Consider the following 14,525-nt stretch of genomic DNA (forward strand, 5'->3'; position numbering starts at 1 on the left):
CCCAGGAAATGATGGATAGCCCCTGGCTGCCAGAGAGAGGGGGTGTCTGGAGTTTTCTGTGCCTGAGTGAGGGGGAGTTGGATGGATAAGGGAGCCTGGGCTGAGCTGTTCAGAGCCAGAATCACTTCTCAGAGCCTGCTGGGGCTGCCAGAGCTGAGGCTCCTGCCCAGAGCTGGATTTCTGTTCCTGGTGGAGCATCCAGCCCAGCCTTTGGAGAAAAGCTCCTGCCCTCTCCTGTTCCTTCCAGCAGCATGATTCACTCACCATCTTTTCCTTGTCTGGTCTCGGTAGATCTCAGAGTGCTTTGGAGGCATTAATTACGTATCCCCGAGGGAATTCCAAAGGGGAACGTGGAGTTACAGGACAGGGATGACTCACCAAGGTCACAGACACACACACGGGCTGCCCCCCCTGTGCTCAGTCCCTGACCCTGCTCCTGCTCCTCAGCCCATCCCTGGGAATGTGCCTGGGGTCCTTCTCTGTGCTCAGGCCTTGGTGGAGGCCATGGGCTGAGAAGGACTTTTCCCTTTTCCCTTTTCCCTTTTCCCTTTTCCCTTTTCCCTTTTCCCTTTTCCCTTTTCCCTTTTCCCTTTTCTTCTTCCCTTCTCCTTCTCCTTCTCCTTCTCCTTCTCCTTCTCCTTCTCCTTCTCCTTCTCCTTCTCCTTCTCCTTCTCCTTCTCCTTCTCCTTCTCCTTCTCCTTCTCCTTCTCCTTCTCCTTCTCCTTCTCCTTCTCCTTCTCCTTCTCCTTCTCCTTCTCCTTCTCCTTCTCCTTCTCCTCCCTTCCCTCTTCCCTCTCCTCTGTTGAAAGCAGATAACAGCTTTGACTCATAACCTGGTATCAACTTCCAAGTTAGCCTAAATTCTTTGGAATTTTATCAGTGCCATACATTTGCAGGCTGATTACTTAGGCATCAAAATATTCTGGCTGCTTAGAGCAAAATCCAGCACCCTCTTCTGTTACCTCAGCCTCGAAAGTTTATCACTTTTATTTTAATTCCCTGTAATTATCTGCTCGTTTGCCTCCCCAGCAGCGTTCGTGCTGTGTTTGTGCTTGAGCCTGCTCATTTCTAATGTCTCCCAAACCATCAGTGGTCCAGCAGACGTGAGGTAGGAAAAGCTATTCCAGAAGGCAGCAGAGGCAGATGAGATAATCCAGCCCAGCCATCCACATCCCTGTTTTATCTTTATTATTCCCTGGAGGATGGTAATAATGTCAGGGAAATTGCAGAGCCAGTTTAGGCTTTATAGCAATTACAGCCTGCACCGGGTGATTGGAATATTCCCATTTCTTTAATATAAAAATTCCCCTCTTTCATCAGCAATAGCTGTGTTAATTTTACAGTGACAGATATCACACTGATAAACTCTCTGATGAAATTAAATCAAAGCACCCAGCAATGCTGTTGTGGCCACCTCAGAGAACAAAACTCTCCCAAAACTAAGAGTTCCCTAAAATACACCTCAGAGATCACCAATCCCTGGGCCTGACTGCCTGGATCACCTCCTAATTCCTTGTTTTTTAGGGATAAAATCCTGCTTGTGGTGCCAAGAACTCACTTTGTCTCAGTTACGAGCTGCTAACAGGAGCAATTAAAGTGGCAGGAGAGATGAATGTGAGCAGTTCCTTGCAGGTGATAGCAGGTCAGGTTACTCTGCCCTTCGTGCTCTCTGCCTGAGTCACCAAAAATGTGCTCTTGGAGATGTTTTGGAGGCTTGGATTCTGTGCTGGGATGGAATCCAGCGCGGAGAACTGTGATGCTGGTGGTGTGAAGAGCACTTGTCACCCCCTTCAGTCGCCTTGGGGGGCTTGGAGCACCTCCAGCAGCACCTGGAGCTGCAGTGTTGGTGTATGGGATGAGGCTTTTCCTGCGGGACACGGGAAGCTAAAATCCGGGAAGTTGTTGTCGAGAAGTGCCTGTAAAGGAAAAGGCTCAGGGAGTTCTCCTCTCCCTGGAGCACTGACAGCCCTCCATGCCAGTGAAATCTTTGGAAACCAGGTAGTTCCTCTTGTGGCTTGTTGCTGTCCCAGAGTCCCAAGAAGGCAAAGGCCCCTCAAACCCAAACCAGAGCCCCAGGTCCCACACCAGCCCTGCCCTGCAGGGTGCCCTGGGGTGGCCAAATTCCAGAGGGTCATGGAGAGGCTGCTGCTTTCCACAAGAGCGTTTCTGCTCCTTCCCCCACACAAAGACCTCTCTGGGCCCCTTAAAGCAGAGCTCTGAGAGGGACCAGGGTGCTGGAAGCCAAGGGAAAGTTGCTTTGCCTCTGGCCACCCTCCTTTGCTTGTGTTAAAAATGTGATGGAGTGATTTCATTCATGACCTCGACTTGCCTGACCCTTGTTCTGCTTTCTCCTTGTGTAGGTAGGGAACCTTGGCCTACTTTTTATGCTCCTGTTTTTTATCTATGCTGCCCTGGGAGTGGAATTGTTTGGCAAGCTCGGTGAGTAATGGGCCTGACGCTGCTCGTTTCATCCGGTTGATGTTTATTTGGTATCTGGCTGCTTCCTTTTTGCTCTCTCTCTCTCATTCTTGGGCCTTGCTCAGCTTCACACTCATGTTCTGAAGATGAAAGTTGTCTCTTGATCTCAGGGTCACAGCTGACACGCGAGGATGTAACGCAGAGCCTGTCTAACACACACACACACACACACACATTTAGGGATTTGTCCAACGCCACCCTTGGCTGTGCAGGAGCTATTTGCTGTTTCAATCTCATTGCCCAGCATGGATTTGTTCACAAAGATGGAAGTTTGCTACTGGAGACAGCACATGAGTCTGCAGAGCTGCATGGGGGTCAGATTCCTGCTGGAGAGGTGCCACCATAAACATGTCCCTGCTCGGAGCTTCCCCCACACGCCATCAGCTCTCTGCTCTTGGCTGCCACTGCTCTTCCAGCTGCCCAGGGCTTGTCTGCCCCGTGCTCTCAGCATCACCTTCCCCTCTCTCCATCCATCAGGAGGCATCCAGTGGTTCCTGGCTGTCCACCATTAATTAATTAATCCTCCAGTTTGAGGATACTGGAGCTGCTCAGGAATGTGCCCATCACTAAAATCAGAGCAAACACCCAGCCCTGCCTTGCCCAGCCTGGAAAATGCTGTTGGAAGGAGCTGTGTCTGCATCCTCGACATTTCCATCCCAATTAGAGCTCCAGGAGCACCAGCAGGGCCCTTCCTGAGCAGAGTTTATGGCTGTCATTAATCCCCTTTATGAGCCCAGCCCTCTGCTCAGATTACAAGTGCCTGAGAGCAGAATAATTCTTTCAACCAAAACCAAATTATTTTTCAGTCTCCCACAAATTCCAGGGAAAGAATTAGTCCTGCATCCAGCCTGAGTGAAACAGTGTGGGCTTATATTCCATCCCTGGAGTTGTGGGTGTATTTGTTCAGTCACAGGGGTGAAACATGGCTCTTCTGGTGTTTCCACACACACACCTGGACAATGCCAGCCCAGGGAACCCCTCTGGGGCAGGACTCCGCTTTCCAGCCCAATTTGATGGGAATATTCCCTCCTTTTTCCTGATCGGTCCATGCCAGCCACAGGAACTGTCAGCACTCTCTCCCCCAGAACTGGTCATTTGTGGGTTTTTCTTGGATTTTTTTTTTTGGTTTTTTGTTTTTCCTTCCAATTTACCTCTGAATAATTATCTAAGAGTGAAATGCCCAACCAAGAGCTGTTGCTGCCTGTCCTAATGGATATTTAACGAGCCTGTGTTTTATGGGAAGATGGATATTTCATATGTTCAATTTGCATTCATTAGGATATTAATTCTCAGGGGGAAAATGTCAAATTGCTCCACTTTATCTCAGTGAAAATATCCCTCGTGGTGGATGTACCCTGTAAAAATCATCAGGGCAAGGGCACAAGAGGAAAACAAAGGAGGTTATAGAGCAGGAGTAAAGAAAATCACAGAAATCATAAGATCATGGAACCATGGATTGGTTTGTATTGAAAAGGACTTTTAATCCCATCCAGTGCCACCCCCTGCCATGGGTGGGGACACCTCCCACTATCCCAGGTTGCTCCAAGCCCCATCCAACCTGGCCTTGAATGTTTCCAGGGATGAAAATTCCACCACCACCACTTCCCTATCTCCTGGTGTCCTGTCCCAGGGCTCTCCAGATGAAAACAGCTTTCCCACTGTCCTCCCTGTTCCTCCTGAGCAGGATGTCACCACGCCCTGATGCCATATATCCATGGGACATAGCTCAGGGTGCCACCCCCAGCTTTGGGGGCTGCTGTGGATAATCCAGCGTGGCTTGGCTGATGTGCTGCTCCTTCCCTGTCCCGCAGATTGCAGTGATGAGAACCCCTGTGAAGGCCTGAGCCGCCACGCCACCTTCACCAACTTCGGCATGGCCTTCCTCACCCTCTTCAGGGTGTCCACGGGGGACAACTGGAATGGGATCATGAAGGTCTGTGCAATCTCTGGGTACTTCCTCCTCTCAAGAGAGCTGTAGGTACAGTTTTCAAATGGATTTAGGCAACTCTTGGGTGAAAACAAAAATGGTTCCTCTTAAAACATCAAAATGAGACTTCTTAATTTAAAAGCCAGGTGTGTTTTCAAGCAGGGATTTGTCCCAGCCTGAAACTTTGTTCCTGGATATAATATTTAAGGAAAATTATGCCCTTTTTTTGGCTGACAGGGGTAGCCATGTGCTCTGTGTCCTGTGCCTCTGGGATGTGTCATGGGATCACAGGATCATGGAATGATTTGGGTTGGAAGGGACCTTAAAGCTCATCCCATTCCACCCCCTGCCATGGGCAGGGACACCCCCCATTATCCCAGGTTGCTCCAAGTCCCACCCAGCCTGGGCTTGGACACTCCAGAGATGGGGAATCCACAACTTCTGGGCAACACATTCCCCTCTTTGTAGCTGATGTAATTCCTGGTCTCTGCATTTTCTTTTATCCGTTTCAGCTGTACCCACTTTGTGTTCTTTTGGTGTTTCTGCCCTTGGAGCCCAAGCAGAGCCCCACTAATCCCTGCCCTGTCCCTCCCTGCTGCAGGACACGCTCCGGGAATGCACTCGGGAGGACAAGCACTGCCTCAGTTACCTGCCCGTCATCTCCCCCGTCTACTTCGTCACCTTCGTCCTCATCGCCCAGTTCGTCCTGGTCAACGTGGTGGTGGCAGTGCTGATGAAGCACCTGGAGGAGAGCAACAAGGAGGCCAAGGAGGACGCTGAGATGGATGCTGAGATCGAGCTGGAGATGTCCAGAGGAACCAATGCTGCTGGCGGGAGCCGGGGAGGGGCGGGGGCCCCTGAGAGCCGGGCGCTGCACGGGAACCAGGAGCACACCAAGGCCGTGCTGCAGGGGAAGCACCAAGCCCTGGTGAGAGCCCACACAGAGCTGGGGTGGGGAGGGCATGGATCCACCAGCCTGGCCAGCAGATCCAACACAGATTCCACATGGAGCTAAAGGGATGGGACACAAGGAGCTGTCCCAGTCCCCCTTCAGCAGGGATGTCACCACCACCCCGCATCCTGAGTCAGCTCCCAGGGCTCCTGCAGGTGGAGGCTGCTGGAAATGCTCTCCTGAGTGTTGTTCGGGGGAGGGGTGAAAGTCCATCTCTCCAGTTCATTCCCAGGTTGTGGATTTTAAGTTCAGAGCCACAATAGCCACAGCTCCCTGTCCTGCTGTCCCAGCCAGTCCTTGTCATTTATCAGGGCAGCAGCACCAGGGAGCAATCCCATAAATCCCGGGAATGCTGGCACTGGGATAAATTCCCTTCCCAGTGACACTGCTCAGGTTCTTTTTAATCCCACTTTGGGATTTCCAGAGGATCCTGCAGCAATTCAGTGCTGGTGTAAACCTGCAGCTCCCCACTGGCTCTGCTGAGGACGTGGATGACTTGGGAAACATCAGAGCCTCTCAGCAAGAAGCTGGAGGTTCCTGGGTTGCTTTTCCAGACACTGCCTGCTCTCTGATTCCTATCAGTCCTCTAGGAGAACAATCAGAAGTGCAGGGGGAAGGAGGGCGTGAGATAATTGTCTCATCCCGTGTCAGCAGCCTGTTGATTAAGAGTGAACATGGAACTGCTTTGTCACCATGATCACAAATAAATCTACCGTGAAATCAGTGGGGGCTCGCAGATTAAATTACATTAAATTAGATTTTTGTGAAATCCATCAGACTCCATTAAGGCAAGGAAAAGGAGATTTGGTTACACAGCAATGGGGAATTGGCTATTTGAATGTTGTTCCTCACAGACATTCCTGCAGGGAAATGCACAGGTTGCTTTTTCTAATTGTGGGGAGAGAGAGGGCACGTCCTTTCATACAGGCTGGGATTGCAAACCGAGTCCATTCTCCTTGGGTTTTCCTCCTCTTCCAATACTTTCCAAGCACATCAGGAGCTGGGCAGAGCCTCCTGTTAACCCTGGAAACTCCACAGGGAGAGGTGATAAGGGGAAAAGCGTCCTGTCCTTCTGCTCCGCTTCCCACCATGTCCTGCCACCTTCCCACAGAAGCCCAGGCCACCAGGCTGAGGTGGCTGCTGTCCCACCCATCGTGCTGATGTGCTTTGGGGCTGTGCCTGAACTGTCCCAAACCTGTCCCTTCACAGCCACAACCTTTCCAGCCTCTGTCCTTTCCAGCTGGGAAAACAGCATTTCCCAGAGGAATCAGCCCTGTGTGGGACAGGAGCGAAATCCTCTTTTTAGCCCTTAAAATGTATGTCTGGTGCACGGGGCAGTGTGTGAGCAGTGTGACTTCAAAGGCAGAGTCTTTTCTTTGTGGAGAAAACAGTGCCAGGTTTGATTTTATTGTTGTTATTGTAAGAACTTGTTTATGATACTGAGGAAAAAGAGGCCAGAGGGGATCAACACCTCAGGCTTCCAGCAATCCCCAGAGCTGTGGATTCAGGAGGTGCTCCAGGGAGATTCCCAGCAAACCCCTCTGCTCAGTCCCTCCCGATCACCCCACATGCCCGCAATTTCCAGGGAATGGGATCAGGCTCTGGAGTGCAGCAGGTGTTTCCCAGCTAGGAGGAGGAGCAGCAGTGCTGTCTCCAAACCATCCTCACTGTCCAGAGCAGCTCTCCAGGTGGGAGCCAACAAATTTCCCATCCGTGGTTCATATTTCAAGCACTTATTTCATTTGAAATTTGCCCACATCCCTAATTCAGTCAGGTCTCAACAGCTGAACCCTTAAAAACTGAAGTGGCTGATGTCAAGAAGGGCTTTCTGTTCATCTGTTCCAGCCAGAGACAAGCTGAGCTTGAAGAGCCAAATCCTGAGATCCTTCTGTCCAAGTGCTGAGCGAGTGGAGCGAGACCCTTTGTTCTCGCTGTGGCTCCGGGCTGTGAACAAGCACCCGGCTGCCCCCAGCTCAGGTGATGCCGTACTGATGGAGCTGATTAGCTGGGATGGCCAGGGACCAACTGGCACCGGCTGCTGAGGCTTTAATTCATCAGCTGAGAGCCCTGGGTGGCACCCGGAGGGCTCTTGGGCACAGCCACAGTTGGCAGAGCTGAATGCCAACGAGCTGTAAATACCTGCTGGCCTCCCCCTGTTCCCAGCCAAGCTCCACAGGGTAAAAGCACAGAGTAATCCATCTTGGGAGGTGTGGCTTCAGGGAGCTGAGGAAAGACATTTCTAAGGCAGAAATACAAGGAAAAAAGCAGATTGAACCAGATCCTTGGGGAGCCCCAAACCTGAGGGATCTCAGGGCCAGGTTTTGCTGGCAGAGAGGGAAAACAGCCCGGCAGAGCAGAGCAAAATACATTTAATTTAAGACATGCAGCTGGGAAAATGTTTTCAATCAGTCACTGGGAGACTGACGTTAAAGGAAAACCAGAGGGATTAGTTGTGTTTTAGATAAAAGGGGAAACTGGGAGGGGAATGTGTCCAGCCAGGCTGCAGGGCCTGGCCTGGGGGCTCCTGCTCCCCCACCACTTGGCCAAGTCATGGCATCACCTCTCAGCTTCTCCATCAGCACCTCAGGGATGTCATTTGTGTCCCTAAAGCTTCCTGAGACCCCAGGACGGATTTGCTGTGAGGTGCCTGTGAGGAGTCAGATTTAAGGTTTGTGGTGTGCTCCGTGTGGGCACTTCCAACCAGAGCCACTCCAGTGACAGCAAAGAAGAACCCCTTTTGTACCCCCAAAGAGGCTCCACACCCCCAGCCTCACTGCCACGATGTCTTCTCCTTCCCGCTGCCTCTTTCTTCAGGGGTCAGTGGTGCCCAAAATGCTCCAGGTTGTAAGAGAGAGGCCTCAGGGTCTGCAGTGGTGTCGATGTGTTTAAATGTCTGCCCTGTGAGTTTGTTTTGGGGAGGTAACACGTGAATTTCCAGAAGGACTTGGTTTGGCCCCTCTGTCCCCTGTTTGAGGAGGGGGACGTCACCCTCAGGCCTCCTGAAAGCACCTCCCTGGAACATCAGATGAGGACAATGTGAGAAATGCTGCATTTCTCATGTTTTTAACAGATAGGCCCCTTTTTCCTGGCTTTTCCTGTGTGTCCAAGAGTTGGCTGAGTGGTGGGTCACTGATGCCTCCCTTTATTCCAGCTCCATCCTGAGCTCTCCCCTCAGTGTAACTTTGCTGTTCCATGCAGTCCCCGGGGCCGCAGCTTGTGGGGAAGATCCCAGTGGGAACATCAGCACAAGGTTTGGAAGCAAAAAGGGAAGGAGTTCCCTGTAAATTCCCCACTGAGGTGACCCCATCTCCATCTCTCCTCGCTCTGCAGGGCAGTGCAGCCTCCCTGAGGCCCCAGGATTCCCACAACCTGCTGACCGTCCGCAAGATCTCCGTGGCCCGGATGCACTCCCTGCCCAACGACAGCTACATGTTCCGGCCCGTGACTCCGGCAAAGGCCCCGTTCCCCCTGCACGAGGTGGAGATGGAGACGTATCCCTGCAAAGCCCAAAGAGGTACCACCCATGGGGATTTCCCCCTGCTCTGAGATGAAGCTTTGGGCTCCTCATGGCAAGAGGAGCAGTGTCCAGAGAAGGGGCTGGAGCACCAGGAGCGGCTGAGGGAGCTGGGAAAGGGGCTCAGCCTGGAGAACAGGACCTTGTGGCTCTGCACAACTCCCTGACAGGAGGGGGCAGGGTTGGACTCTGCTCCCAGGGAACAGGGACAGGATGAGAGGAAACAACCTCAAGTTCTGCCAGGGGAGGTTTAGATTGGATATTAGGAAAAATTTCTTCCCTGGAAGGGTGTTCAAGCATCAGAACAGGTTCCCAGGGCAGTGGTGGAGTCACCATCCCTGGAAGTGTTCAAAAACTGTGGATGTGGCACTTGGGGATATGGGTTAGTGCTGGCCTTGGCAGTGCTGGGTTAATGGTTGGATTTGATGGTCTTTTCCAATCTTTATGATTCCATGATTACAACGACGGGACAGCAGCTGCACATGGGGGGTTCAGTGGGGAGCAACCAACCCAAACATGGCCTGAGCAGGCCTTGCTCCGATTTGATTCCATCAGCACGACGAACGTTTCCCACACTGGGCACAATTCCACGTTTCCATCACTTTCCCAGGAGCAAGCTGGTGGCTCAGATCTTTGGGGAGAAGTGAGGCTCCCGAGCAGTGCTGGAGGCACAGGGTACAGGCTGTTAGCTGAGGAAAAGGGAGCATTTCCCTTCCCTGTGCATTCCCTCTGAATCCTGCCTGCGGATCAATAACATCCCCAGGAATAAAAGCCGGAGTCAGGATTGCTTCCGGGCACAGCTCCTCATCGTTCCAGGCAGGCTGCAGCCTCAGGGCACTGCCTTTAGCACCACACATCGAGTTCAGAGCTGCAGGAGTTTCTTTGGGAGCAGAAAGATTAGAAACCAGTGTCTGGCTCTTCCCAAGCCTGGCCTTGTAATGAATGTCATGGGCAGACCCCATGGAGTGACCCCATAATCCAGGAATCACAAGTGCACAGAGCCTTTGAGGGGGCACTCATCCACTGCATCCGAGTCCATTTCCCTGAAAATGCTTTTCTGTCCCTTTTGTCGAGCTGGTTTGAAGGAGAAATCGATACGAAATACCATCTCTGCCTCCCTAAAAGCACACGTGCTCCTGGAGTGGCTCCCAAGATCTTCTCCCAGCCTGGTCTCCTTTGATCCGGCATGGTTTGAAATGCAAGAACTGCTCAGTGGGTTTGCAGAGCCTGATTTGCTCTGATTTCCCTGGGAGAAGGAACTCTGTGTTTGTTCAGACTCTCTGGGAGCCAGGTCATGTTCTCTGCTCAGTGTTTGTTATTATTCACCTGCAAATTCCTGGCGAAGGAAAGAAAACAGAGGTTGAGTTTCAGGGGCGGCCTCCTGGGGCTGCTTTTCATCCCTGGAGTGGCTGTAAAGCAGGATTTATATCCATATAAAACTGCTGTGATGCTGCCAGGGGTGGGTAGAACCCACCAAGAATTCTCTGATGTTTCCCAAATTTCTCTCCAAGAGCACTGGAGGGATGGATGTGATGGATATGACAGGGATGTGATGGATATGACTTCTTTGGGAAAACCAGCAGCACCCCGAGCTGTGCTGCTGCTGAGCTGCCCAAACTCTGCTTCAAGGCACAGTTCCATAAATTAAATCCAGGTAAAACTGAGCCCATGGAGACTCCCATGAGCATCTGTGTTTCCATGGGCTTCAGGATGTCTGATCTTCTCCCAATACCCCACCGACCACCCAGGGAAAATCTTGTGGGATGAGCAGATCTCAGGATATTTTGGGTTTAGATGCAGTTTCCTGATTTCCTAGAAAAACAAGAGAAAGAATATCCAGCTCCAGAGATCTTCAGTGTTCCTGAGCATCCAGTTTGGAGGGGGTTTGGGTTTTCTATATGAGAGCTCGATGGAAAGTTTCCAACAGGAGGAAATTCCAACTGAGGACAGGGAGTAGAGCATAGGGTCTGGATTTTATGACCATGTTTGTGACAGATTTTATGACAGAGTTTTTCTGCATCATAAAAAGCATTTTATAAAGCCTGGAATAGCACATGAACAGCACAGGCTCAACCTGAAACTCTGGATCTAGGAGAGCCCAAAAAAAACCTGGGGAGAAGTGGGGTGGGGGTGAGAATTCCTTCTGCGGTGTTCTGGAGAAAAGCTCCGAAAGAAAAATTATTAAACACTCACTTTTCTTTCTCCCCACCAACAAATCTGTCTGTGAAATGCAACTGCAATGTGTCTGGATGGCTTTTGTCAGAGGTTCAAGTTCCCTGAGCCCTGGGTGAGATCTCTTGGAGTGATGGATAACGGTGTTTTTAACACGGAGTGGGGCAGCACTGGAGGAACAGACGCTGGGTTTCAAACTAATGAGGACAATAAATCCTGCAGCCAAAAAAACCAGAGAAGCAGATCTCTCAGACAACTCCCAAGCACAGTAAAGCAGCACCACAGAGGGGCTGGGGAGGACAGATTGCCTTCAGACCCAGCCTAGGCAGCTTCAGGAAGAGAGAGATTTCAGCCTGCCCACAGCTCAGAGCTGTCAGAGCACTTGGAACAGGCTCCGAGCTCCTGGTGGGACCACGCTGAGCCAAGCTGTGCCTTGGGGACAGCCCTGATGGTGGCTGGGCTGTGGTGGGTGGGAGAACTGCCCTGGGCCTGCAGCGGTGTCTGCTCCCAGAGAAGGTGTACAATATCCTGAGTTAGAAGGGACCCACAAGGCTCACAGTCCAACTCCTGGCCCTGCACAGACACCCCAACATCTGTGACCTCCCTGCCATCCCTGCTGAGGTTCAAGGCAGGAGACAAGACAAGGGTTTTTAATCCCAGTGTTGCCCAAGGGTTACACTGATGTTCGAGATTTCAGCCAGGCCTAACGGGTCTTTCCTTCTCCCTCCTTTGTTTACTCCCCTCTTGAAGCTTCTGCCTCAAACCTTGAGAGAGCCCACAGGCCAAGCAATGACTGCTCCCTCTGTCCTGCCCTAGGATCCATCACCTCCATCCGCTCCCAGCCCGTGGGGACGAGTTCCTCGCTGAGAGTGCCCATGGAGTCGCTGCCGCTGGCCGCGCGCTCCTCCGGCCACGAAGGGCGGCACCGCTGGAAGGTCCTTCCCCCCCACGGCACCCCCCGATCTCCTGCTCTCAACAAGCTGCTCTGCAGACAGGTGAGAGGCCAAGAGCACCCAGAGGTAACTCCTGAGTTGTCACCTGTGTTCCTTCCCTTCTTTCCCAGTCCTCTCTTGGGTTTCTTTGCTTGGAGCTAAGAGTAGAGTTCCTGTTTTAGAACAAAACGTGCAATTTTAATTTTAATATAATTTAGTCATTTTAATACGCTCCTGCCCCAGCAAAGGACATGTGGGAAGGCCCTTTTTCCCTCCTTCCATCTTCGTGGCTGTGCTATTCCAGGAAATAAGAGCTAAAGCCCAAATCCATTTTATGTGTGGTGGGAGAAGCCTCCAGGGAGCCCTACACTGTGATGGGTTGTGCTGGCTCAGGATTTGGGGCTGGACCAAGACCAAGGCCCAGTAGATGCCAGCCCTGAACACGAAGGCTCCTGCCAGCAGAAGTTTATCCTCCTGTACAGGAGGGTCTGACAGGACTGGCACGGTGGGGCAGGAATGAGGTGGGGTGTGTTAGACCCACCAACATGGGCTCCCCATCCCTGGGAGTGTCCCAGGCCAGGCTGGACGGGGCTTGGAGCACCCTGGCCTGGTGGAAGGTGCCCATGGCAGGGTGTGGAAGGAGATGAGCTTTCAGGCCCCTTCCAACAGAGTGTGGTTCTATAATTCTGTGTCCATCACTGGAAGTGCTGCTGCCCAACACGTCCCCAGGCTCTCACCCCACCTCTCTCTCCTCCCCTTCCAGGAGGCCGTTCGGACGGACTCGGTGGACGGACAGACTCAGGAGCGCAAGGACAGCCTGCAAGCAGAGCCTGGAGAGCCCCAACCATCAGCAAAGCAGCCCCAGAGCACCCTCACCCCCAGCCCTCTCCATTCCCCCCTCCCAGCCACCCCTCCGCGCTCCCCCCCATCCTCCCCTCACCGACCCCTTGGCCCCCTGGCACGGAAGCACACATGTGGCCAGCACAGCATTCCCAGCCGGCCACCCAGCCCCGCCAGCCCCTCTGGCCCCGAGGGCTGCCAGGGCGAGCCCTCGGACCTGGCTGACGAGGAGGTTCGGCACATCAACAGCTCAGCCAAAGACTGGGCAGAGGAGCACTCGGACCCCAGCAGCCGCTCCACCTCACCCTTCACCTCGCCGGCCCCGTCCCCTGTGCCCCTCAAGAACTGCAGCACAAGCAGCCTCTCCTGCAAGGAGAAGGACTTGAAGAAGTTCTACAGCACCGACACCAAGGGCTTCCTCAGCAAGCCCAGCTGGGCCGACGAGCAGCGGCGCCATTCCATCGAGATCTGCCCCTCCGGCGGCGCCCCGGACTGCGGCTTCCAGGACCCCGCCGAGGACAAGCAGCGGCCCCCTGCCCACGTCCAGCCAGAGGCCGACTACATCCACGGAGCCCGGAGGAAGAAGAAGATGAGCCCGCCCTGCATTTCTATAGATCCTCCCATGGAGGATGACACCGGGGCGGCCCCACGCACCAAACCCTCCGAGAACACCCTGCTGCGGAGGAGGACCCCGTCCTGCGAGTTCCCGGCCTACCGAGAATCCCTGGAGCTCGCGGAGAGCCAGCCCCCGTGCCGCGGGGAGCACCTCAGCATCCCCAACTTCTCCTTCGAGCAGCTGGACGGCGGCTCCTTGAGCAGCCTCTCAGAGCTGCTGGACAGCGGCCAGTCCACGCCGGCCTCCATGGACTCGCGGCCGGACGCAGAGCTGAAAAAGACGGATCACTTAAAAACTCAGTGGAGCAACGGCGAGAGGAGCAAAGAGCTGCTGGGCACTGCCAAGAGCCCCCTGCGGAAGCAGGACTTGGGCCCCATGACTGTTGCCACAGAAGAAGGCACGGATGACCCAGTATAGCTGCTGGGCCGGGGGAGCGGGGGGGTCTCAAGGGCTTTGTCACCAGTGTGGGGGTTCCAAAGCGAGGGCACCCAGGGGTCGGGGGTGGCCGTCACCGGGGCCGTCCCCTCGCTGCGGTCACTCGTTGGGAAGCGCTGTGGAAGTTTGCAAAAAAAACCACACACACACACAGAGACACACACAGACACACAAAGAAATGAAAAAGAAACCAAACGAACGGCTGGACGAAACTGGGGATGGGTCTTTTGGGGATGGGGAGTGGATTTGGCAAGAGGTTTTGGGGTTTCTTTTCTAAGGGGAAGGTGGAGTTGATGCAGGGGTGGCTTCGTTCCTCCCACCCCCCCTCCGTGGCCTCGATCACATTGATTCGGGTCCGAGGCGGTGGCGGTTGGGATTTGGGGGGATTCTCTTGGGGTTTTGTTGTTTTGTTGGGTTTGTTTTTTGTTGTTTTTTTTTTAAAGATGCTCAGCTTTTCCCAAGGCACCTTTTCGAGCTGTCACGTTACGCCAGAGTGCCCGGGAGCTGGACATTGTCTGTATATCAGCAGTTCTATAAATAGAAATCCTGTATTTGTGAGCTACAAAATGAAGAAACAAACAAAGAAAAAACCTGGAAAAAAAAAACAGACCCACAAAAACTCTCTCTCCATAATGCACATATTTTTATAGAGAAACAGA

The 14,525-nt window shown here is 53.0% G+C and overlaps 1 protein-coding gene across 1 annotated transcript in view; it reads left to right on the forward strand.

The window, feature by feature from the left end:
- CACNA1H (calcium voltage-gated channel subunit alpha1 H) overlaps positions 1–13,849 on the forward strand; it is a 157,792-nt gene extending 143,943 nt beyond the window's left edge. Inside the window, exons 29-34 of the mRNA XM_069029698.1 lie at positions 2,361–2,439; positions 4,290–4,411; positions 5,007–5,333; positions 8,688–8,871; positions 11,860–12,038; positions 12,739–13,849. Of these exons, the coding sequence (XP_068885799.1) occupies positions 2,361–2,439; positions 4,290–4,411; positions 5,007–5,333; positions 8,688–8,871; positions 11,860–12,038; positions 12,739–13,848 (2,001 nt within the window). The 3' untranslated portion in view covers position 13,849. The remainder of the gene's footprint in view (positions 1–2,360; positions 2,440–4,289; positions 4,412–5,006; positions 5,334–8,687; positions 8,872–11,859; positions 12,039–12,738) is intronic.
- Positions 13,850–14,525: the final 676 nt, after the last annotated feature.

The sequence above is a fragment of the Aphelocoma coerulescens genome, chromosome 14 (assembly GCF_041296385.1).
Source record: "Aphelocoma coerulescens isolate FSJ_1873_10779 chromosome 14, UR_Acoe_1.0, whole genome shotgun sequence".
Lineage (NCBI taxonomy): Eukaryota > Metazoa > Chordata > Aves > Passeriformes > Corvidae > Aphelocoma > Aphelocoma coerulescens.